General features: G+C 42.6%; 1 protein-coding gene across 8 annotated transcripts in view; it reads right to left on the minus strand.

The window, feature by feature from the left end:
* Window positions 1–26,013, minus strand: part of LOC134531653 (peroxidasin) — a 443,688-nt gene that overhangs the window by 12,330 nt on the left and 405,345 nt on the right. For all 8 annotated transcript variants that reach the window (XR_010075058.1, XM_063367432.1, XM_063367423.1 and 5 more), the window contains 11 exons: window positions 24,869–25,017; window positions 22,067–22,187; window positions 20,698–20,859; window positions 19,578–19,911; window positions 17,542–17,663; window positions 15,797–16,066; window positions 13,972–14,205; window positions 11,657–11,861; window positions 10,771–10,963; window positions 9,345–10,227; window positions 7,481–7,598 (listed from right to left, as the gene is read on the minus strand). Coding sequence is in view for 7 of the 8 variants with exons in the window: in XM_063367432.1 (XP_063223502.1) it covers window positions 7,481–7,598; window positions 9,345–10,227; window positions 10,771–10,963; window positions 11,657–11,861; window positions 13,972–14,205; window positions 15,797–16,066; window positions 17,542–17,663; window positions 19,578–19,911; window positions 20,698–20,859; window positions 22,067–22,187; window positions 24,869–25,017 (2,791 nt within the window). In the remaining variant the exon portion in view is untranslated. The remainder of the gene's footprint in view (window positions 1–7,480; window positions 7,599–9,344; window positions 10,228–10,770; window positions 10,964–11,656; window positions 11,862–13,971; window positions 14,206–15,796; window positions 16,067–17,541; window positions 17,664–19,577; window positions 19,912–20,697; window positions 20,860–22,066; window positions 22,188–24,868; window positions 25,018–26,013) is intronic.

The following is a 26,013-nucleotide window of genomic DNA, read 5'->3' on the forward strand; positions in this document are numbered from 1 at the left end:
GAATGGAATTTTCACAGAACGAAAAAAAAGGCTACACACTAATAAAAATTATGTATGTGCTTTTAAATATTATACTTTAGTAATTGATATTGAATACTGGTCCATATTATTAAAACATTTATTGTGAATATTAGTGATAAAAATTGTTTTTATAAACTTTTTCAAGTTTTATAAGTAGGGATGGGCCGGTCGAATCCTCGAATCCCACCGAATCTCTAGTATTCGAAAGATTCGAAATTCGAGGGAAAAGATTCGGGATTCGAGGAAAAACATTGATGTAAATGTAGTACTATAAAAACTTAAATGCTTACAATTTACTTGGCCTGTTTACGTTTTCCTTGGAACATCCTATTGAGGTACAGTAGAACCTCGTTAATATGTGGTCAGGACCGAGATAATCACGGATTACCGAATTTCACGGACTAGCGATTAAAAGCCCTGAAGGTCTTGTTAAGCTTCTCAGACACCGGCGTGCAGCTGGGTTAAGGCCGTTCACGGTAAGGGCCGGCCGTCTTCGAATTAGTTTCTCGGCTTAAAAATGTCTAGCCATTAGTTCACGGTCATTTACAACAGCAGAAGAGAGAAAGATAAGATCGTGCTGACCTTGCACCCCCCCCCCCCCCCCACCCCATCGTACAGTTGAATGCCAGCCAGACACGTCACTCGCCAGGCGCCTGCCGTGCGTTGGCGGGTGGAAACAAACAAAGGGAGACGGGAAGCAGACGTCAGGACATCCCCCTCAAGTTTAAAGAGTGACAAATGTGACAGCTGAAAGGGGGGCGACACAAAGGGTCGGTACAAACAGCGTTGCAGAGTTTGGCGGCCCACGCGATGGCTTGTAGTGTTTGCCGGCCGCCGGCCCGCGTGACGTTAATTTTAAGCGCTGACAATTTTTACTACTCTTTTTTTTCTTCTCTTTCAAATCGTCCCGGATTATCCGATTCCCGAATTAGTGCATTACGGATTAACAAGGTTCTACTGTATTGTACTTTTAATTCGTTATTATATAAAAAAAAAAATTATGAAGCATGTACTGATTTGGGAAACTTACTTTATATTCATGAACATGGATGCATTGTCGCTACATTGGCATTAAATAAGGCATAAATCACATATGTATTCTCAGAATATGCTAAAAAATAAAATAAAGCACATTTAGGATCTAAACTAAATATGAATTTTTTTTTTTTTTAAATAACTTTACCAAGAAATCTGTTACTTAGTAATACAACAATAATGCCGACTTTCATCACAAGTTACGGTCACACATGTAGTAATAACAATGAAATAATGAATGACAAAATTAATACATTATACAATTATTATTTTAATCGCAATTCAATTTTAAATATTCTGATAAGTTCTATTTATGAATTTTTTTAGGACCAAGTTTGTTTAGTGTAGACTACCAACGTTAAAATAGGTTTGTTTGACTCGAGGTCTCTCGTGCTCCTTGGGAGTTGAAAGAGTTGGGAGCAAGTTGACCTGAGGGCAAAAAGAGTCGGTAACTTTTAATACACGAAGAAAACGCGATTTGTTGTAAAATAATGATGGCGGAAAATATAGCAGACATCGTGATGAGAAATTTGTTTGAAAATGAAGATTCATCTGAAGATGAAGTAGCTATTGATTTACCATATATTGGACTACAAATTATGAGAGAGCTTGAAGGTAAAAAAATATATAAATATTGCTTTTTGACTTTAAACCGCCTGTGGTATGCATAAGCTAACCTGTACTAGGAAACTATTGTAAATCTTTTGATTGTTAAATAAAGGACGCCAAATAAGTTATATTGTAATGTTTTTCCGCTTCAATGTCGTCATCTATTAAAATATTACCGTCATCACCAAATGTAGCTTGATAACATATTGACTCCATCGTCAAAGTCGCGCCAAAACAACCAGCAGACGACTTGCCCTCGCAACTCTTCCTCGAGAGGAGCAGCATCGAGAGCATGACCTGAGTGACCTGAGAGCAACTTGCCCCCGCGAGTAAAACGACCATCCGCCAACTGCTTCCGGAAAAGGGCGCCCTGAGAGTTGACAGGTCAAAAAGAGACCTCGAGTCAAACAAACCTAATATGTATTATCTGAGAATTCCATGATGGCCAACCAATGAATTTGTTAGCCAATCATTTTGAGCAACATAAAAAATAACTAATATGAACATAAAAAATTTTAATGGGTAAACTAGAGAAAACACCCCTTCACTTTTAACTTCGGGCATATTAATCATTATGCTTTAGTGAGGCTTAATTTTAAAAGACGCACAACAATATTTCTTATGGCCTAAAACCATTGAAGCCAAGATGGCGCCTTTTAGTTTCCATTAAATATTTCAGGAATGCATTTACCTTCATTTGGGACTTTAAACAAATGTCAAGTTGGTAACTACAAAATATTGTTCCGTCGGATCTCGGATGTTGAATTTTGTTTTCAGATTTCCGTGGATACATGAATCTAGAGGTGGGTTGGGACAGCAATTTTCGGTATCAGTCTCAACCTGATACTGATACAGTAATGTACCTAGGTACAAGTCTCTGATACTTCTGTATCAGACTGTCCCAGGAGGCAACAAAGCTCCGCGTACGCAGACCGTGCGACCGGAAGGAGAATCTGATACATTATTTATCACGCCCGGTAATTCTCTACCTCTGTTACTCTCATGCCCGCCTGATACAGCCAGTATCAATCAGTACAACATTCTCTGCAGTTCGTCCTGGCCGTGTATCACCATGTTGCGGGCTGTCATGCTTTGTAGTTAGTATCTTTATAGTGAAATAAGGAATGGATAAGTGCACGAAAAAGACTTCATTTGTGTGGAATTTTTTTACGGAAAATAATGAGTTTGCTAATTGTAATTTGTGTAAACAAAAACTGAGTAATAAATCATCATTGACTAATCTGAAGAAACATTTGAAACTTTAACATTGATATAGTATGCTCACTAATGTACTGCCGTCGTCCGGGGTCTCGGGCTCGAGTCCCGGTGTGGCTCCTAGTGGGAAAAGGCGGTTCTGGATCTGTGTTGTCCGGGTGGGCGCCAGACTAGCTCGTTTCTAGTCGTGAATTTGGGGTCGTGGATGTATGTGCCCCTGCGTGGCCCACTAGGGCCGGCGGCGGTGTTGCGTGAGATGATTTTAAATAAGAGGCGTGGAGTTGAGGTGGCGGTGTCGTACCTTTTATTCAGAGGAGCGAGTCGTACACAATACAACACTCTACAGAGGTCCCCGGGGGGTTTTACTTGTTATTCCGTGGCGCCGTATTGTTTGTGTTCCGCGTTACGTGGCCTCGGATGCTGTTATGTCTCAGACGTCTCACTGGGTACGCAGGTAACGTAATTTCGTAACACAAAGGCGGGACACAAAATACACTGAATTAAGGGGGCGCGTACAGGTTACGTGGCACTCGTTACTCGGGTAACGTAAGTTAGCAATACAAAATACGGGATACAAAAATACACTGAATTAAGGGGGTGCGCACAAGTTACGTGGCACTCGTTACTCGGGTAACGTACGTTAGCAATACAAAACACGGGATACAAAAATACACTGGATTAAGGGGGCGCGCACAAGTTACGTGGCACTCGTTACTCGGGTAACGTAAGTTAGCAGTACAAAATACGGGATACAAAAATACACTGAATTAAGGGGCGGGCGATTGGAGACGGCCAATCCCGTATGCAAATGTCTCGGCGCGGGTGTTGTGCCCACTGTGGTGAAACACGCACCGCAATTAAGTTTGTCCAAGTTCCCTTGCGGGTTTGTGGTCAGCGCCGTGCGCGTGACCTTAAATAAAGTTCTGTACGTTGCGGGAGACGGCCCGTGCCGTATGCTGAAGAGCAGCCCCGCTGACCAAGTGTGGTGCGGGGTGTCCTTAAGTTGATGCAGCCGGATTAGGTCCGGGACCGAAAAAAGGGACCGGGTACTCACGGAGAGGTTAAGTAATAAAAGGGGTTTGGTTAATTAGTGACTATATTTACCGGACGTTACTTTCAATGTAGACAAAGGATGTTGCCTCTCCGTGGGACGTAGGTCCGCCCCGGTCCATGAGCTGCGCTGAACTGCCGAACTGGCATGGCGTCCGAGGGAGGCTCGGCCTCTCTCGCGCCAGGCGTGACCTCATTACGCTAGACTCCAAACGGGTGTCTCTGGAAGAGATTTTATTGTCGCTAAAATCCTCATTTAATGTTTCAGGAGGAATGGGTACGGTTCTTCTCTTGTCTACTCAGGTTTCCGCGGCTTTGTCTTTAATTGCTGTTCGGGTCGCCTGACTCGGGTGGGCCATGGCCAGGGGTGTGTTCCGTTAGCGGGAGCGTATACTGACGGGTGCAGGTCGGGCTCTGGGGTGGTCGTCGGCCAGACGACGTCAGTACCTATCTGTTTTTTATTTTTTATTTTTGATAAAATCGTGCATTTTTAATGTATGAAAACACTAGTTACTAATTGTTTTCGAAAAAAGAAAGTCCATATGTTGATTACATCTGTTATTAGTGTCAACTGAGAATTTATTTGCATTTTCATAGCTGTTAGGTGCACAAATATAAATATTATATCTTGTATTAATGTACTTTTTAATATTAAATTTTCATTAGTTTTATTATTGAACGAGACGGTGCACGCACTGCGCACTGAGCGTACTTTGAAGTAGGAGAATAAACAAAACGACTTGTAACCAGGGCTGCCACTCTGATATTCATGAAAAACCTAGATAACCTACAAAAAAACCCAGACACATGGGTAAAAAACCCAGATGCGTCTAAAATGCTATCGTTGAAAATGTTTGCGTACTAATTCAAAAATATAAACATAACTGGTTTTAATATAAAACAATTAATTACCTTACAAGACTGAAAACGGTTAAATACAACCAATACAAGAAAATTACACTGCAGCAAAATGGCTGTATAAGTAATTCTTGGACCAGTACATATCATAAAAAAACCTACAAATATATACATGACAAAACAAACACCATCACTGCATCCTTTAAACCGGTAATTGTTTTTATAAAACTGCATCATGTACGTTAGTCTTTATTCAGAGTCTGATTCTACAAGATTGGTTTGAAGGTTAATTGTTGCATTGGTTTTGTGTTCTGCAAGCCTCTTTGAAGAATGTGTCTAATTTAATATTCGACTTAGCTTCTTGAAAACTAGTTTTGTGTTTATATGTATTTTTGTGTGTGAAACACATCGACTTGTTTGCATTTATCAAACAGATATTGCAACAGATACAGTAGCTACTACCTTTATTATTGTTTTAGGTATAAAAATAATTAAAATTATAAAAAACCTAGAATTGTTGGAATTCATTATTTAAAAACCCAGAAACCCAAACACCATTGGAAAAACCCAGATCTGGGTGGAAAAACCCATGAGTGGCAGCCCTGCTTGTAACAATATCGCTTTGCGCCTCTCCTTCAAGGCTTCAACGCCTTCCCCTGCGCTTCCTCCCCTACATTCTTTCCCTTCTTTATCCCTTATTCGTCGTTCCTGCTCCCTCCCCTTTCACAAGCTCCGCCCAAGTGACCGTCATCTGCGATCGGGTACTGTATTCATTGGCCGTGGTGTTGTTCCAGCTGAATTCTGAACTGATACTAAAGTCTCTGATACTTTTCAAGTGTACTCGTTTGCCGTTCCTGATACAGGCGCGTATCAGTGCCAAAGTATCAGGTTGATACTTTTCGACCCACCTCTACATGAATCACTGTACTCACAGATAAAGCCTGAATGCCTTAAATCCACCAAGTCGGATTCTACAGCAATTGATGAAGTGACCAGATTCTTACCTGATCCTACAGTTAACCCAGAAATAAACATCCTCGAATACTGGAAAACTCAGTCTGCGTGTTCACCCAGGCTACATAAACTGTCCAAAAAATATTTGTGTTCACCACCTGCGACAGTGTTCTCTGAACGTTTGTTCAGCACTGCAGGAAACATATGTGACCAAAAACAGAATAGTCTTGATCCAGACCGTGTCAAATACTTGTTTTTTTAAATAAAAATTTAAAGGGTTAAATAATTCTGCATAATGATTAATTTTTTCTCTTAACTTATAAATTATTTTATAATTAACCCTTGAGATCTGGATTCGGATTCGAGGGGTGGATTCGAGGCACTGTTTGGGATTCGGATTCGAGATTCGGATTCCAGAAAAATGGGATTCGAACCATCACTAATTATAAGTGAGGTTGTGTTTCTGTATTTGTAATTGTTTGTATTATAAATTATATAGTTTATTGTTTAATAAATAATGAAATTAATATATTAGTACAAACATTCAGCGTATTTATTGGTATACATCTCTAATTAAAATTTATCATTATTTTACTAGATTAATATTTTTTTTTATAAACATGTTTATATTAATATTGAATACTGAGTATTTATTTAAAAAAAATTAATTTGATTAAATTTATACTTTACCACCTGTATTTACTATGACACTCCAGTGTTTTTAGTATTTTATTTCTATTAATTATTTAAATGCAAAACTGAAGTTAAGTTTTTTACCACGCCAAGTAAGTATAATTTCTAACCTGCGTACATATGTACACGCACCCATTTTTTTAATATTATACCCTGGAATAGTCTGGTCCTCTGGGCCTCTGTCTCCTTGCCACACCACCCACGTTAGCCCGGTCTGCTGCGGTGAGGAGGCCGGCTCTACTGCGTCTCGCTAGCATTCGCGACGTCTCGCCAGGGAATGAAGCGCACAAGTTTTATTTCAACTTCACCTACATTTGTTTGTCCCTTGTGTACCAGCCTATCACTCTTCACCTACCAAAACTTTAGGATCAAAGAACGCTAGCTTTAAAATACTGAAATCAGAGGGAAACTTCACATATAAATATTTTTTTATGTCATTGTTTTATGCATAGTTATTCTTACACATTTTATTCTAGCTTTAAACTTTTAAAAACCTTCACGTATAACGAGAATAAACTGATTATTTTTCTACCTCAGTATTCTATAATGGTTGCGTTAAAAAGTAAAAATTAAATACAAGGTACAGTACGTTAAAAAAAGCAACAGGAATTTTTGTAATATTTGTGGGTTGTTTTAGTCAAATTACCGCAATTTTTTTCCGTGATCGTGTTGGTAAACATGTCTGAACAAAATCTGTACATCGTTATCCACATTGTATGTTTAGTTTTTTGTCAGCTGTCAACAATTTTACATGTATTTTTTTTTCAAACTATTTGTTTACAAAAAAAAAAATTGCAGATGGTACCAAAACACATGTAACCTTTTCGATAGCTGACAAGAAACCAAACATCCAATACGGCAAACAGTACACAGATACTCTTCAGACATGTTTACCAACACGACAGCGGAAAATTTGCGTGAATCGGACCAATATAACCTGTTAAATTACCAAATTCTTGTCACTGTTTGAACACGCCTTGTACAAGGGAGGAGTGTTGTCTACAGGAATGGCGCGGCACAAGGGCGGAGGCTTGGCTGCTCCAACCTGTCTCCGGCGCGCAGCCTCCTGAACTGCTCCACCAACAGGCAGCGGAACGTCGGGCCGACCTTCGCTCCTTCCAGCTGGTCCTCCAAGATGCCGCCCACCCACACGTCCACGTTGCCTGCAACACGCCACGCCCCACTGCGACAACGCCTGTCCCAGGCGCGTGCCCGCTCCCTGTTCACCGCAGGCCAGAGGAATGGAGGGAAGTTACGCCAGGCCTGAAAGGCAGGGATCATTCATCGAACGGGGGATTACGTAAGGCCACGTTGATAGAAGAAAAACGATAAGATGAATTACATAACTAACTAATAGAGACAAGATAATATTTGAGTGTTTCATATATTTTAGGACACTTGTAACTCAATTATATCTTATATTCAATGCTATTTTATGACTGAAAAAAAAATATACACACATATTTATGATGAAACTTTGACGTCGTCCGGGCCTGCGGCCCCTTTGAGCCCGATATGCCAACGCCCCAAACACCACCATCTCCGTTCAAACCTCCCGCTTGTACGTGCGTGTGTGCGTGTGTTGGTAGCCCGGCAAGAGGGCACTTAGCTGCAGTGCGCCGCACCCCTAATTGGTATTAATAATTATTGTAATCCTTTTCTTTTCGCCCCCAAAATAGTGTCACGACGGCTAGGTATGTGGGTGTCTTTTGCTTAATTAAATCATGATGTTTTGTAATTTAATACGTGCAAACACGGACAAGGACGCTCCCTAGCGGGCGGCGGAGGAACTAGCACGTAACTTGATTTAAACTGTTTTCTATCATATAAGTAATTATTACAGACGGTCTGAGTATGGATGTGATGTGCTAATTTTTGTAAAGAGTTTATGTTATTTTCAATACTAACCCGGGGCACGCAATAGATAAGTTGTTAACGGTAATTGTGTTTGGCGCGAAGGGCGCCATGTTGCCTTCCGCAAGCCCGGATCTCTTCCCAGTCTCCTTCTACAGCCGGCCGAGAGCGGACGTCTCTGCAGACACCCCGAGGACATCACCGTTGGTTCACCGAGAAGTAGTTCTGCTGAGTAATTTATCCAAATCGTTTTCATTTTTATCCTCGGGGCCTCTCTCTGTCGGAGAGACTGCTTCATTAATAATTATTTACTCTCCGGAGTTTTTCGGTCATCTGTGTGATAAGTAACGGCTTGAGGCGACCACGTGCGTGGTTCGCCTCCTCACCTAATTCGATTCGTGCCTCGGGCGTTTTATAACAGAATCACGGAAGGATTGTGTAAGGGCGTGTTACGTGAGTAATAAAAACCATCTTAATTGAGTCACGTGTCTTTGTGTTCGGGGGGGGGGGGGGGGGGCACGTGGGTCCCTAACCTAGTCAGCGGCGTGTGGGATGCCCTGAGAGCCCACTGCGGTAATTAGAAGCGTGCCCGACGCTGAGAGCGGGCTTAGTTAGGGACAGGTGTGCATTAAAAATCAGGAGGGCTAATATCTCGCTGCACACAGGCCATGTAACGCCCTGAGTTGGAGTTTCACGCCGGGTCCACGTGCCCACTCATGTGGTGGCGCCCATTATTTTCCACCAGTATTCAAACCTTAACTCCGGTACGTCCTCAACTTAATGAAACTGACAGTTGAAATAATAAATATTTTACTTAGAGAAGAATAAATACTATTAACTCCCAACTTGTACTACAAATTGATTTAAACAAAATGAATGTTTGTTGGGCACAAAATATTCAATTATTTATATAACTTTAATTCATTTCACAGTCTTTCATTAAGGGTATATGTAGCTGGTTGAATTACCTAATAAAAGTTATGAAATGTCTGACATAACTACCACCACCACCACCCAGGCAGATGCTGATCGAGGCCAGGGATGACGGCACTCACCGGGGTGGCCGTACAGCTCCCTCAAGGAGTCCCGCACTGCCTGGCTGCTGATCTCGTGCCGCAGGTCGTCGAAGGTGCGCGCCTCGGACAGGTTGCAGTACCTGCGCCAGGCGTTGTACTCGGGGATGCCGTGGTCGCGACCGCGCTGGATGTTCATGGCCGCCAGGTCCAGCGCGACGGCATGCGCCACCTCGAACAGGTGCTCCGTGAGGTCGGAGTTGAGGTTCTGCGTGGGGCGCTTGAGCTTGGCGGGCGCGAAGAACAGCCCGCGCAGCAGCGGGTCGACGCCGCCCTCCTCCACGAGCCGCCACGGCGCGAAGAACGCCTTGTGCAGCGGCACGTGGCCCTCGGGGATCGGCCGGAACGCCCCGTCGAGGCGCTGCAGCACGGGGCTGATGAGCGAGTGCCCGAAGCGGAGGGCCGCGGTCGCGAACACGTTGGAGATGGAGGGCTCGACGGAGGGGTCGTAGCCCTCGTACGGCCCGAGCATGCGCGTGCCCTCGGGCCCGAGGATGTGCGGCAGCCAGTGGGCGTACGTGATGTGCTGGGCCTGCGCACCCAGGATCTTGCGCGCCTCGTGGTACAGCGTGTCGCCGTCCCAGTGCGGGTTGACGCGCCGCAGCTCGGCGGCCAGGCGGTTGTGCTCGCGGAACCACAGCGTGTGCATGGCCAGCAGCCCTAGCTGCTCGTTGGAGCGGATGTCGCCGGCCAGGAAGCAGCCGACGCTGCTCTCGACGGGGTCGCGCCGGCAGTCGTTGGGCTGGCCGTCCGCCTGCGGCAGGAAGCGCTTGCCCCCGGGCAGCCGCGAGCCCTCGCGCAGGAGGCCGTGGCTGGTGCGGAACTCCCGCAGGTCCTGGGCCACCTCCTTCGAGAAGCCGTACACCTGCAGTAGCACCGCACAGCAGTCCGGATCACTGATAGCTCAATACAAGTCATAGTGCTTTTGTCAGCTATTGTATCAAGGTTCCACTGATAATCACTGTGTTATTTTTGTGTTCAAGAGTTTAGGACATGTCAATAATCACTTTGTACTGTTCTGTTTTTTCTTCTTTTTTTTTTTTCAGCATAAGCCAGTAATTTAAGTATTTTGGCCTAGGTTAGAAAATAGTTTACAGAAGACAGTTTACAAATGATGTGTGTTACTGCTACCATTAATGTCCGCAAAGGTACTTTTATTACTTTTTTTAATTGTGAATTTATAGATAATATATTCATCCTTATTTTATCCTAACTCTATGGGAAAGGGGTATATAATTCAACAGTTCCTTCTTATACTTAAGCTCCAGCATTTGACATACAAAACTTTGTGGAAATAATAATAAGGAAAATATGTGGTAGATTTTCTTAGTTTGTCAAATAAATATTTTATAAGCCGCATCATGGGAACGACACAGTAGTAGTGATCATAGCTCAAATGTTCCGTTACCTGGGATGCATCGATGAAAGACGTCAGCTGGTTGATCTGTTCCCGGGGCATGACGGTGTCGAACAACACCGACGTCTGGCCCGAGCCGCAGATGGCGCTGCTGCGGAAGAAGTCTATGCACCTGCGGTTCTTCACCCGGGGGTCGTTGGGGGGCACCTCCATGGGATAGCAGGGGGCTGCGTACTCGCAAGACCTGCCACGGAACGCAACACCAGCGTGACTCCCCACAACACGCGACAGTAGCCGACACAAGCTGAAGATCTGGTGTGAATGCGGACACTTTCGGCATCGCTAATTTTTCGCGACAGAAAATTATTACACAGGCGATTATGTTTGGTTCTCAATGTTCTCAATTAAGATAGGGGCTGTTTGAGCCCCGTGACACAAAATATAACATTGATTCCTGGGGATGACACTGGCCTCATGGCTTGCTGGAATGCTGTCCCTTAATTAAATAGTGGCCCGAAGCTGACACCTGGTGATCTGCTTGTCCCAGCGCTAACTTCAACTAATTTTTTCCTTCAGTAATTTCAAGAAATTTAGTTGTCTTTTTAGGTCTTTGCGTAAGTATGTTCTTTGGAACAGAGTATTGTACGTTTGCTTGTATTTGTTAAAAGATCTGCAAAAGTCAAAGAGTTAAGAAATAAATTATGTGGCCAAAAAAGTACAATATTAAACGTTTTAATATGGAAATAACACAAGTTTATGATAAAAATTAGTGTAGTAATATTAATTTGCTAATTTAGTGATGGTAAAACTGTGCTTAGGAAGGAGGTGGTAGTGTATGCCATTACCTCTTGATGGGGTGGCTGGAAGTGATCTGATCACTCGACCACAGTCACCCAACGAGGCGTGAACACACTCTGGTGCCCGGGCCTGCCATTACCTCTTGCAGTCGATGCCGTCCCAGCTCTGGCTGCTCACGGCCGGGATGGCGTGGTCCAGATCATGGTCCAGGAACTGCCCCCACTGCATCAGCATGTGGCTGTACGTGTCATCTGGCGTAACCTCGTCCGTGCTGATGAGCCTCGTGGAGACGAGGCGCGCGCTGGGCTTCGGGAAGCCGTAGTACTTCGTGGTATTCTTCCACCCTTCGGTCGACAACGTATCTCAAGGTAACACACATTTCTCTTCTTGGTCTCTCTTAATATTTCAAACATCAACTGGAATCAGGGGCACTTGTAGTTAGATTATTTTTAAGACAATTTTATGCCGCATTATACGTGTTTTCAACATGTACTAAACTTTCCTACTATGTATGACTGTTGGAGTCATGTACATTTTTACTACAGATTATGCTAAAAATAAGCTGTAAATACAATTATACAGTCAGCTGTTTCAGTTGATTATCACTATACTAACGAGCAATCAAGAACTGTGAAGTAAGAAAACATTACAAATAATACATATGTACTATGGATTGGAAAATATTTAAAGAGCTGAGTTCATTAAGGAAGTTCATACCTACCCAAAAAATTTTAAGAAAAATCCGTAAAGATATAATTTTGGTTTCCGACTAATAAACTCAATGTCAGGGAGCCTCGACATGTTTGTGCTACACGAGAATGGATGGTAAACTGTGCAGTCACATGGAAGGGCATGTGAACACAGCGAAACTTTCCCTGCAGGATTGCAGTGTCACCCGTGTGCGACGTGACTCGAACTCTATGCTCCCTGGTATTTGCCTCAATCGCTCTTTGCGTCGGACACACACAACAGTTTTTATGCAGTGGGCTTTCAAGGCATCCCACACGCCTGGTATCAGCCGCCAGGGTAACATGGTCGCAAAATGGAAAAAAAAAAATTTCTTACAGTCAACACAATTTATTACTTAGCTTTCACAACTCTTGTAAAGTTCCTTAGTTAAAACGTAAAAGCCTCGCGGCACGAACCGTTATACTTTGAAGTAGGCCACCCTCGTAACCGACACCTCTCATGCCTTTATTTCAAACACCTATAACGAGTATAAATAATTAAGTAAAGCAGCGTGCCAGCCAAGACAGGCCCTGGAGATAAAATAAGAAAACGATTTGTATGATTTAAATACGGAAACAGAATTATGTAGACAGTGATGGCGAACTACGAAGCCCTGGGTGTACACGCTGCTTGTCTCGTCGGGTGATGATACCGGACAATGGCGACTGACTAGCGCTACTTCTCGATTACCATTACTAGAATTCTAATTTGTTCCACTTGCATCTGAGAAATTAGTACATACTAAATTCAGGAAAATTAAAAACATATGCAAATACATGAAAAAATTTTTGATAACAATGTCAGTTATTAATTAAATGTCAAAAAGTTTTCTGCTTCAGGAACCCTTGGTTTTCGTTCCCCAATGCTTGGGACATGGCCTCATCGCAAAACCATTTACTTCAAATGAAAGCAACGGGACATATTTTAGGATTCTGCGGAAAGAAAAAAAAGCAATGGGGCCAGAAGCAAACAAATTACAATATTGTTTTCATGTATCAGTCAAAATGACACTGTTTTGGCGAAGCAAGTACCACTGAACAAGAGTTGTCGTTATTTGTTGAAAATTGTGCTGGCTTTATGACTAAATACAGTTCATAAAAAAAATAAAAACAACACCACCAAAATATCTTTTGTTTTGAAAATTAAATTGGCCTAAAAATAAAACCATAAAATCTCAAAATAGAAATGGTGAAAGCGGTGACTAATTTCTTTTTTGTTTTCAGGAAGGTGAACCGATTGAAAAGAAATGCCCGCTAAAGACGGGAGAACGGATTGAAATTGTTTTGTCGGCTGGGAGTGGTAATAACTTGTACGGATGAAATCAACACTGATCACCGCTTGCACCATCTGCACGGAGACTCATGGCTAGGGGCAGGCATTTTTCGCGAATAAATCTGAACGCCTACTAGACTGCAACAAGGTACACCCGCACCAACCGTTTCTTCCTTGTGATTGGCGGCCGTCTGCGAGAGAAGTAGTTGCCTTATTTGGCTGAGCCACTCAGAACGCATTTGCTTCCGCACTGACTTACTGTGATTGGCGTTGTAAAATCGATATTGACCTGAAAGAAACTCACCCAATCACGAAACACAGACGATGCTACAGTGTTTTAACTTTCAGCTAGTCTCGGAATCTTTTCGCGAAATATGCATGGCCCTACTCGTGGCTCGCTCTCCGTGCGTCCGGGCATCCCCGGGACGCGACCTAGGGGCGCGGGGGGCGCACCTATGGGGGTGTCGAAGCCGTTCTCGTAGACGGGCCTGAGCACGCGACGGAAGGCGGTGAGCGACGCCCCCCACATGGGGTGGCGCAGGTTGTTGCAGGTGCCGTCGGCGGAGCGGTACTTGCTGTGGAAGCACATGTCCGAGCAGTTGGTGGAGGGCCGGTGGGCCATGCACTCCGACAGGTTGGCCACCAGCTGCAGCTGCGACGGCGACAGCAGCTCCTTGTACGAGAACTCTGCAACAGGCCGACCCACTCCTGACCACAGCCGTCCGCCTGGAGACCCCACCGCGGAACCTCATTCCATGTAAAACGATCAATAACTTTAAAGGTTACCGTCAGTTGGGGTAACATTGGCCCTTTGAGGGTAACTTTGGCCCAAGACAAAAAAAAAGACCTGGCCCTCAAAGTTGATCAATTATATGCAGATGAGTCTTTCCAGCTGTTCTAAGTAATTACTAACATTAATGACCAACGTGTACGGGCACTACATAAATAAAAGCAATCCTACCAGATACTTTATGGTATTTATCGAAACATGTGTTCAACGCAGGCAAGAGTGGGCATGTGGGAGGCCTTAAGAGCCCTTTACAGTGCTTAGAATAGCACTTAAAGCACTTCTGTCGAACTGCTTTGTTTCTATTGGTGAGCGAGCAGTTATTTGTATTCTCATGAATGAGTAAACAGTTTCGGATATGATCGCCCAATTAATTAAATTTTTAGTTGTAATTAAGATCACGAACTGTAAGTAGCGTGCCCGAAGCTAAGTCCTGTGGTTGGACGACGGTGGAACTTCAAGCCTTGCACCGGGTCCGTGTACTCCTACACGTGGTGGCGCTCGTCAGAACCGACCGAAAACACCTCTCTCGGTCAAGTGAAGGAATCACTAGCACCCTTCATATCTGTTTGTCCATGAACACCCAGGACTAAAATTGATGATGATTTAATTTAGAACTTTTTTTCTTTTTATTTAATTCTGAAGAAACGGATCCCCTGCGAAGTCGAACTTAAGTGGAGTATGAATATAAATTATACCACATGACTTAAGGTAGTTTCACAATATTGTAATTTTGTTGAGCCATGGCTTCTGTGGAAAAAAAAGGCTATTATAATAACTTAAAATGAAAGTTTTGTTGAGTCAAGTCAGATACACTAATGATATCTATTAAATACGTAAGTAATACTTTATACGTTATGAATATAGTTAAACCAATAACCTTTCACTTAATTTCTATGACCTTATTTCCTAGAACCCACTACTCTGGAAATTTACTTTTAAACATTGTAATATGACATGCATAAAATTTGGAAAAAGGTTAATTTAGAATGTGATGTGAACTCTTTCATTATAATAAATACTGACGTCGTACCGCCTGTGACAGTGAAGCCCGGTCTCCACCCAGCCAGTACCTTACCCCGCTGCGAGACCGCACCCCTAGCCTAGCCTATGCAGGCTGATGCTACCCCCCCCCCCCCCCCACCCTCCTAGGCCGGCCGCCGTCAAAGTCAGTCGACAACGGGTCTTCAACTAGGACGGACGTGCCGTTCCCCGCGTTTCCCATCCGTTCAAAAACGTCAGGTAATTACGTGCGTGTGTTCATTGTGTTCCGCCACCATACAGCCTAGGAGCTTAGTAGTGCACGCTGGGGCCGACGACCCACCACAACAACGGCTAGACGCTTTAAGACTAGCCTGGCGCCCTCCCGGAGAACAAACACCTCAACAGAAACACCAGCAACTACTAGGCTCACCCCGGGTATCGAGTTCAAGACCCCGGGTGATGGCAATACAAGCAGAACATGTACAGAAGTATTCCACTCTGTTCTACCTGTGGTAAGATTGACTTTCATGCCGGCCTCGACGTGCTTCCTGATGTTGTATAGCGTCCGCTCGTAGATGTCAGCGGCGCGCGCGACGCTCCGGGCCTCCGCGTTGGGGAAGCGCAGCAGGCGGAACAGCTCGCCGGGGCTCGCTGGCCGGCCGCTCTGGTGGTCGAACAGCTTCCTCAGGGTCTCGTTCACCGCACGGTCGATGGCCGTTCGGGCCTCCTCGAACGCAACTCGCACGAACTGATCTCCTGGTCCCATCAGGAGTTCATCTAGAAAAAAATGTAAGTACCTTCAACTATTAGCCCATGTAATGTCTTAAAAAAGAATTTTTGTTTGGTGTAAAGCATCTATAAATGGTTCACAAATTAACATAAACTTGAAACATAATGGTATATGATTTTTAGTTAGTAATGATTATTATATAGTATGCCAAGAACAAGTGAAAATTTAGAAAACAAATTCTTTAAACTTTTTCTAAAAGTAGGTTATTACATGGAAATTAAAATATTGAAAAGCAAAAGACTTTTTTTAAGATCCCTAATTACCTTTTATCTACATTCCAGTTAAGCTCAATAAGACAAGCAAGTATCATAGTACCATATTTAGGTCGTAAACTTTACAATATACAAATAAAATTTTTTTTAGATTTGTATGATGATCTGTATAGTACTTGCTTAGAATATTGCAAAATTATTTAGGGGTTTACTATTACTACTTATTACTTTGCTTTATCATCATAATGTCAGTATGAGCACTTCAAAAAATGAAAGTGCAGTAATGTATTGGATCTACAAAGCACCTATAAGTTACAGTTCTGCTCGGTCATACAGAAAACAATTTACAAGTAAAAACAGCGTAGCTCTGGTAGCAGAGCAGTATAAACTGTGTGAAATAAGGAAAATTATTAACGAAAATAGTTTTCAGAAAGCACGGGAACTATACAGCAGAATAAGCAAAAATCATCAGCTTTTAAAAAAAATACAAGAAATTTAAAAATTGCTTTATAAGTGTTACAGGCACAGAGTAACACATTAAAAAAAACTGATAAAAAAAAAAGAGTTGATTTTAGTTACAAGTGAAAAGGTAACTACAGCCTTAACAAACATGCTTACATCACAAGTACTGCCAATGCAAAGCAACACAAACTGAGGAAAAGCTAGCTATAAATAATTAAAAGCTAAACGTATTCCAATGTGGAACACTCATACTCATACGTCCATAAGTAGGGACCGGAAAAATTCACATTTTCAATGACCTCTAGGATAGACTCCATGATCCTCTATGTACTTGTGCAAATTACACCTGCTGATTGGCTACTAACTCGTGAGAAGTGTTAACTGGGAAGCTTGTGATTCGATACTTCTTCTGTCGAACGTTTTTCATTGGTCCAGAGTCCTTCAGATAAACTGTGGCCCAATCACTGAAGCAGCAAGAAAGGCAAATGTATTTGGATTCTATCCTATCGCAAAATGAACCCGCGAATTTTTCAGTTCTCTATCCATAAGGCACGAAGCGAGACTAGAAAAAAATGAGGCGTCACCGAGGACACATCTCGCGATCTTCGCTTGTCTGCACCCAGTGCAAAATATTTTTATGAAAATTATGCACTGTACCAAGATGAAAATTACTTTAAATAACCTAACTACGTACCAAGCCCAGCCCGAGTAAATTATGATAAATGACACTACAGGATGGTGCAAAACCAGCTGCTCAGTGGGAAGCGAGTGTAAACTCTTGTCGTCACCTTTCACGACGACTTCTCCCTGGGCTTTAGTCTGGCCGTTCTCATTGATAGCCAGGCACTCGTAGATGCCCGTGTCTTGACGTGTCATGTTGGATATGCGCAGACTCCCGACCGCGGATACTCTGGAACCAATGACAAGACCATCCAAGGCTGATTTAACACGGTGGAGCCAGCAGGAGATACCTTCTGGGGTGGTTAGGCCCAGGGGTACCTATGCAGAGGTAGCTGTTCGGGATTGCTCCCTACTAAGGTTACTAGTGGCTCGAAACACGCAGAGGTCGCTACTTGCTAACCATGGCACTCCCCGTGGTGCGGGGAGGAGCGAGAGACAGCGGGCACTCCCCCCCCCTTCCCTCTGTAAGAGAGCCATAGCCATAGTCATTGACTTTGATTACGTACCCAAATTGTGAAACTGTGCTATGTAGTATTACAACAGTTTTTTTCACCGTGCGTATAGGCTAGTGAAACATACAGCAATCGGGAATACAGTAGATTGTCAGTTTTTATGGCTGTAATGGCTGTAATGGCTGTAATTAAATGTAACCAAGCACAGTATATGTCAGGTTTCATTTTAGTACACAAACCCCTACACACACTTACACATAGTGAGAATGATTTCTTGTATTACTTGTGAGTTTTGAAACTAATGGCACTAACTTAGCCCGTCATATGGTGCACTGTATTTATATTCAGTGCCGTAGGGCTACTTGATAGCTTTACCATAGAGGCATGTATCCCGCCGAATGTACGAAGGTTCGCTTACTAAATCACCTCTTGCCAGAATGTAAGTGTTGTTTTCAGAGTGACCACATGTAAACATATTAAGAGATTAAGGAATGTAAAATGCCTTAGAGCCCTCTATTCGTCACTTCTCTCATAATCGATAACTAGCGTGCTCGACGCTCCGAGCGGGCCAGATCTCGTGTGAAATTTGATGAAATCGATTGGAGGAAATCGAGCATCGCACCCACAGGGCGACATCACAATGCTGTGGTAGAGTCATCACCAGGTCCACAGGGTGGTGCTGCTCAGGCATATCATCCATGCCTTTAATGGAACGACCTCCTACGACATGTAGCCAAATATACTATTCCACAAGTCTATTGCTATTTGTAAAATTATTATTTTTGGCTATTTGCATCACACTAACTCACCAGAAGTTAAATTTTATTTTCTTAACACTGGATGATGCATACAACTTAGCTATGAATATTTATTCATAAAGATTTGGAATAAAAAAATTCCAACATGGCAGATTAGGCTCAGTCATAACGCACAACGTAACAACCCAAACGACAAGGAACTGTATTTCTTATTATTTGTGATTTATTTTTTTTGTATTAGGAATGTTAACAACGATGGGGACCGGGGATGATGGAGAAGCAGTCAGCTATGGCTATAGCGTGACACCATACCAGCATTCATCTGGCGAGGTTACGGTAGTCATGGCAAACTGGCTGCCCGCGGGCTGGATGCAGTCCACTTGAGGAATCTTATAATGAGGGGTACTGTCGTTTATTAGCAATCTTTTGTTTGCGTGTGTAGAATGAAGTTGTGCAAAATGCTGTGAAGCCATGACATTCTCAAGAACCACTGGAAAATATTTTTGATATCCTTGTACATTTAGAATTGTTTCCATGGTTGTTCTTAGTTTAGATTTATTTATTTTTTCTGTTAAGTTCAGTTACTTCATCAACATTCCATTTATTGCATTAATTGGTTACTCAAAAGAATTATAAAAAAATTTACAAAAAATGTGGTAAGACATTTAATACTTATTCGTGTGTGTGTGGACCTCGGGTTAGTTTCACGATATCTAGCCCTCGTAAAGAGAAGAGCTGGCGCCAGTAGCGGATCCAGAGGGGGGGCTAAGGGGCTCAAACCCCCTCCAAAAGCATCTGGGTCCACTATTATTTTAGTGTTTGCCTTGATAAAGCCTAGCCTCAGCTGGGTCTAGCCCCTTCCAAACCAAAATCCTGGATCCGCCACTGGGCTGGCCCTCGCTGGTTCATGGAGACCACGGAGGACCCACGCACCTGAAGTTCCTGGTGTGCGGCACGGCGGAGCCGTCCTTGGTCCACACGATGGTGGGCCGTGGGTCGCCCTCCGCCTTGCAGGGGATCTCGATGGTGCTGCCGCGGGCCGCCACCATGTCGTACGGGGGGATGACGATGCGCGGGGCGCGCCCGGGTCTCGCCCCGAAGTGCTGGGGCGCCGGGGTGCGGGGCGGAGGCGCCGGCGGGGAGGGGCCCACGCCCGCGACCACCGTCAGCTGGGCGCTCGTCTCCTTGTAGCCCACCGAGTTGAGCGCGCGGCACACGTACAGGCCCGAGTCCGTCTCCTTGGCGTGCTGGATCAGCAGCTGTTGGCCTGCCGGAGCCCCGAGTTCCCCACGACCTCGGTACCTTACTGCCGGACTGCCGACACCCTCACAGCTCACACACACTTCACGACGACGTTCCGTGCAAACAGCCGTTCGGTTTGTGCTCGTACAGGCATTCACACACTTGTGCTTGTTTATGCGTTCTGATCAAGATGAGGATTTTAAAAAATTTGCTTTCTTATGCATAATCAATAATACATCCATCTCTTTTGCAAAATTTTTTTTTTAAACTAACAAAATTAAAAAGTTTCAGTTGGCAACAATGACAAGTACGTCAAATTTAATCAATTACTTAAAAAAAATTTTTTTGTACAACTGGGTAAGACAGCAAATCGGTAAGATGTACATTGCTTAGTTGTTAGGGGCATGCACATTTCGCGAAAAGATTCTAAGAGTATCTGAAAGTTAAAACACTGTAGCATCGTCTGTGTTTCGTGACTGGGTGAGTTTCTTTCAGGCACATGTCGATTGTTACAACACCGATCACAGTGATTCAGTGCGGAAGCAAACGCGAGCTGAGTGGCTCGGTCAAACAAGGCAACTATTTCTCTCGCAGACGGCCGCCAATCACAAGGAAGAAACCGCTGCTGAGGGTATACCTTGTCGCAGTCTAATACGCGTTCAGATTTTTTCGCGAAAAATGCCTGCCTCTAGTAATTGTGTAATTGTTTTCCTGGAACAAGTTGTCATTGGCATGGGGCTGACGCTGTACCAAGCTGACAGAGATGTCTCTGGACGCCACACTGGCCGGGGCTGACCCAACACCCTCGTACCTGTCGGAGCGATGGTGACGCGACCCCCGGGGCTGACGGGGCGGCCGGCCTTGTACCACGTCACGCTGGGGCGCGGGGACCCGTCAGCGTCGCAGCGCAGGTCGGCGGTGGCTCCCGTCTTCAAGGTCAGGTTGTCCGGGCGAGTCGTGAAGCTGGGGGCAACTGCACACCCACGCTCGCCATCAACAACAGCTCTACTACAGCACTGCTGGAGGCACCAGTTGTTCGAGGAATCTTTAATGTTGAGACGTTTCTCAAAACACAACACAAGTCTCTTTTTCTCACTGCTATGGTTAGTAGAATGATGATTAACATGGTGTACATAGTTACTTTCAGGTGAATTGTGCACTCTCGGTACTACAGTAACCACGTTCTCATTGTCTCATTCAGGTGCAGAAAACAGCTCTCTTCGATAACAGCCAATAATAACAAAAATAGTGCAGACCATTAACATAGTATGTTAAAGTATAGCAGTCAAACATTTACGTGAAATATAGTTGTCTCTAAGTAATACACTCTTGGGGAAAACGAGTAGTGTAAAATATATACGTACAAGTAAAAGTAAAATAGGGGGTGAAAAAGAGTTATTTTTATTATTATTTTGCTATTCCATCCCTGTAGCTACATTAAAAAAAAAAAAAATTAAATTTTCATCAAAACAGCCAACGAATACTTACCGGTGGGTTGAGCATCAGTTGCTGCACGAACATAATAAATAAGGTGATGTTAGTCACAGGATGCATAGAGTTTTATCACATGTGCACTTAGCAAGGAAAACTAATTATTAATGAACATATTTAAAAAATAACCTTTATTAGTTTACAGTTTTAGCTTAAATTAATTTAGAATCTTTTGAAATAAACAAAAAAAAACACACACACATAAATAAATTTTCGTTGTTAATAATATATTTCAGAAACATAATGTGTTTTACATTTTTTATATACGAGCTGTCTTGGTATGTTGCTACTGTATTGATTATGGTAGCACAGCCAGTACTTGTTATTGATTATATCTCGTTTAGGTAATTTGTATAAGTACTGGGCTGCAATATTTGTTCAACTGTTTATAATATTTGTGTAAATGTCACCCAGTCAATCTATGGCAAACCACTTTTGTGATTGACGATGTATGCGCAGTAGGTTGAGCCAAGGGAGGCGACTTGATTAAGGGTGCTGCTTTGATGAATTATCAGATTGTTAATTTTTGTGTGTTTTGTGTTATAGCCGTCCAGAGACGAGTATTCAACCCCACCACGCGGGGTTACTGCTTCATAACGATTAATGTCAGTTCGAGAATGAGATGAGCTATTTGTTTGTGAGAGTTTGCTACTGTATTGGTAGCCATGCCGGTGCCCTGCATCACTCACCGTTGACCCTGACGTGCGCTACGGCCGTGATCCTGCCCACGAAGCTCGCTGCAGTGCACTTGTACACGCCCGCGTCTTCCCGACGGATGCCCGTTATGGCGAGCGTGTTGTCGTGACCTATCTGCAACCACGAACCACGTACGAGATACACCAGCATCATGCATGGATTCAAGTTGGCCTTTCACAAGATAAAGAAAAGAAAAAGAATTTATAATTACTGTTACTCATTAAAAGTAAAGATGTCATTACTAGAGACCTGCAAAATTAGCGAATTCATTGACCTCTAGGATAGACTCCACAGTCCTTTAAATACTCGCGGAAATGACACCTGTTCATTGGCTACTGACGCGCGAGACGTCTCAACTAGGCTGTCCGTAATTCAGCACTATCTTGGTTTAGTGTTTCCCATTGGCTCACAGTTCCCCGGATAAAATGTGGGCCAATCGCAGAAGCTGTACGAAGGTATGGTTGTTTTGATGCTAGCCTATCGCGAAATGAATCTCCGAATTTTGCATGTCTCTAGTCATTACACATCTGTACATTTTGTGGGTTTCGAACACAGCCCAGTTGAATGTTTTAAATAATTTAATTCAAGAAAAACGTGGCAGTTGAACAGAAAACTAGAAAGAACTCAAGGAAAGATGTACGTTTTAATGCATCCAACACGCAACTGAAATATTATGTGAATAATCCCCAGTGATGCCAACTTCACTCTTTTCGAGGGCTAGATATAATTTTTGAAGCTATTCCGAGAGCCAAATATACATGAATAAGTATTACATTTTTACAATATTTTGTTATTTCATACACATTCTGTACAACAGATAATAAATATGATATGTGACACATGATGAAGTAACAAAAAATTCATAGTATTTACAAAACACTACTAAAAATCACCCCAAAAAATTACAATGTCACAATAAATTATTTAATTACATAAATATAAATAATACTTTCGAATATTTCTGCTAGAATACTGTGGCTTTGAACACCAACTGCAGACTCCTTATTCTACGTACATAGAAACAAGGATGATTAATACATAACAGTACACCTGAAAGTTTCTTTAAGTGGGCAGTACAAAACAATGTAACGGGCTGCCTATTCTAGATCACGAGTCCTTTGAAACCACCATTAATTAAAGTCGCAGGGAAAGTATTTTTTTTATAAAAAAATTTTCCTGTTGCACTATATATTTTGTGCTAAAGCATTTAAATGAATAAGTAAAGGCTTTTCGTCTGTTGAAGACGACGAAGTTGAAGAGATGACAACGGAGCACTGGCTCCAGAAACGTCTGCTATGTTTCACACTGGCGATAAACTTGGGCATGGTCTCAGTGGGAACTAGACCAAGCTGCCCAAGTAGGAGGGGGGAATGCTCGGACCACTAATCACACTGCTCCTTGTAACTTAGAAAAAATGGTACATTATTAGAGACTGGAAAAATTTGCGGGTTCAATGACCTCCAGGATAGACTCCACTATCCTCTACACACTCGGGCAAATGCCAACTGTTCATTGGCTTTTGACTTGTGAGTTGTCTCGACTGGGTGGCCTGCGATTGGACACTTCTACGAGTGAGGGTCTCTAATTGGCCCTCATTACTCCAGATTAACAGTGAACCAATGGCAGAAGCAGCACTAAGGTATAATTATTTGAATTGTAGCATTTCATTGAATGAATCCGTGAATTTTTCAGGTCTCTATACATTATTGAACAACACTTATAAAAAATTGGTCATCAAGACCAGCAAAGAGACAATGAGTGTGTTGGGGGAGTTGTAACCATCAAAAGGGAACATGAAACTAAAATCACTGGAGAGTAGATAGTCTGTACACTAAATACTGCTGTACTTACATATATAAAGCATTCAGCCCAGTGGCTGGTTTGGTTTCATCGTAATCCACCCCTTCCATTGTGCAACATTATTAGTTTGTCATGCTGGAGAGTGATCAACGTTTTACCAAGAACCTTTTACTGTAAATAGTACGTTACAAATGTAAATTCAAATTTAGTACCACCCCTCTTACTTTGAATAAAGGGTTCTGTACTATTGCTTTTTTTTTATATTTTTTTCTCTCTAGCTTTTAAAATCCCAAAAAACTGTAACAAATTGGTTATGCATTCATGTAACGGTCATTTGACATTTCGAGAATAATCCTGAACAGCACTGGCTCTGCACTTTGCGTGGCCCTGGGCCAGGTAATTTTTTGGAGGCCCTTCAACTAGAAAATTAGAAAAATTAACTCTTTCAAGCATTATCAACCCAACCTGTAACTTCGACTGTGGTTTTTGCTAATTTATTTTAGGATATTTTGATATTCTTTCCTGATAAATCATCATGGTTAGTTTAATAAGTGCTTTCAATCAAATTTCCGTGAGAATCGCGTTTTTATAATGTGGCAATAAAATCTCTGAACTTTTTTTATTTATGAAATCATGATTTGAAATAGGTATTGATCTGCACAATAAGTTACAAGATAATAAAAATTTATATTTAAATTTTCTATTAATTACCAAAAATTTAAATATAAAACTTTACAAAAAAAAATGAAAAGCACCATCGCGGGGCGTTTGGCAACTGCTCGGCTTGCTAGGCCCTGAACTCTGAAGTGCTTCTTAACTTTTGAATCCTCAACTCACCAACAGCACTGCTAGTTTCATGAACATGCAGGTTTACGGTTGTATGACATTCACAACAGGAATGTTACTGAAGCACGTACTCCTAATGGGCAATCGTTGGTGAAGCCTGTTCCCAAATCTTCCAGGACCTTACGTGAGGAACAAAAAATAACACTCACTTGAATTCTGCTGTCCGGTACGACAGGAATGTCTTCCTTGCTCCACGCGATGTCGGGCTGTGGCTGGCCAATGGCAGCGCAGTACAGCCTGATGGTTCCACCCTCGTCCGCGTCTTGGTCCAACGGGGTTCGCCGGAAGTGTGGTTTCACTGTGAGCATCACAACAATCACCAAAATGCAGTTGTTTGCACTTGTAAATACTGTGTGTTAATTCAGTGTATAGTGTTAGAAACGTTTGAATTTTGGAACTTCCCGCGCTGCTTGCCAGCAGCGCCAATTTTGTCAAGTTGGCTACCTGCTGAGGTGGGTAGCCCTGCAGCTTCCGGCAATGAAGCAAAAGTTGTTGTTCGATTATCATGGCGGTAAGTTGTGCTATCGTGCACGCTTGCTGCCAATCGAGTTGTTCGCGAGTGCATCGTTATTAATTGTTTCATTTTATATGGATTTTACAATCTCTTACGTCTCTAGACAAAACAGCAGTCTCCATGGAAAACATCAGGACTTGAAATTTCACATTCAGATAGCACCTTTTCAGATGTTTAACTTTTCATCTACGTACTTAATTGTCAGTTGTGGTTTACTTACTATTTTCTAACGTCTTAAATGGCCAGATGCACTCACTCATCAAAATTCCAGTTTCCAGAATTACTCATTTTAAGAGCTGAGGGTCAACATCGATTAATCTACTCTGCATTAAATTAACCAAGCTGTAAAATCTACTAAAAGTGAATATTTTTGCAAAGAAGAAATAGGTAATATATTATGAAACGTTAAGGCAGTCAATCCGTTTTATTGGTCATATTATAATAAATAAGACCGGTCAAATGCCCATTTTGTCTGAAAATGCATTTAACAATTTAAGGTGTGGTATTACGTACGGTCTAATAATTTAGTGCAAATGTCTAAAGATATTCTGGGAAAAAAACCTGTAGTGAAATAAGCCACCGTAAACCCTCAATTGTGCTGGGAAATGGATACAGGTTTGATTGGGTTAGGAGTATACAATTCTTCGAAGAAAATTCAAGTTGTTCAAGGTCCAAGAAACATTCACAAGAAACATTAATGAGCTTTTGATGTTGAAATGGAATCAGACATTTCATTAAACAAAACTAAGATAATCTATTTAAAAAAATTGGTTGTCTGTA

Source organism: Bacillus rossius, chromosome 1 (assembly GCF_032445375.1).
Source record: "Bacillus rossius redtenbacheri isolate Brsri chromosome 1, Brsri_v3, whole genome shotgun sequence".
Lineage (NCBI taxonomy): Eukaryota > Metazoa > Arthropoda > Insecta > Phasmatodea > Bacillidae > Bacillus > Bacillus rossius.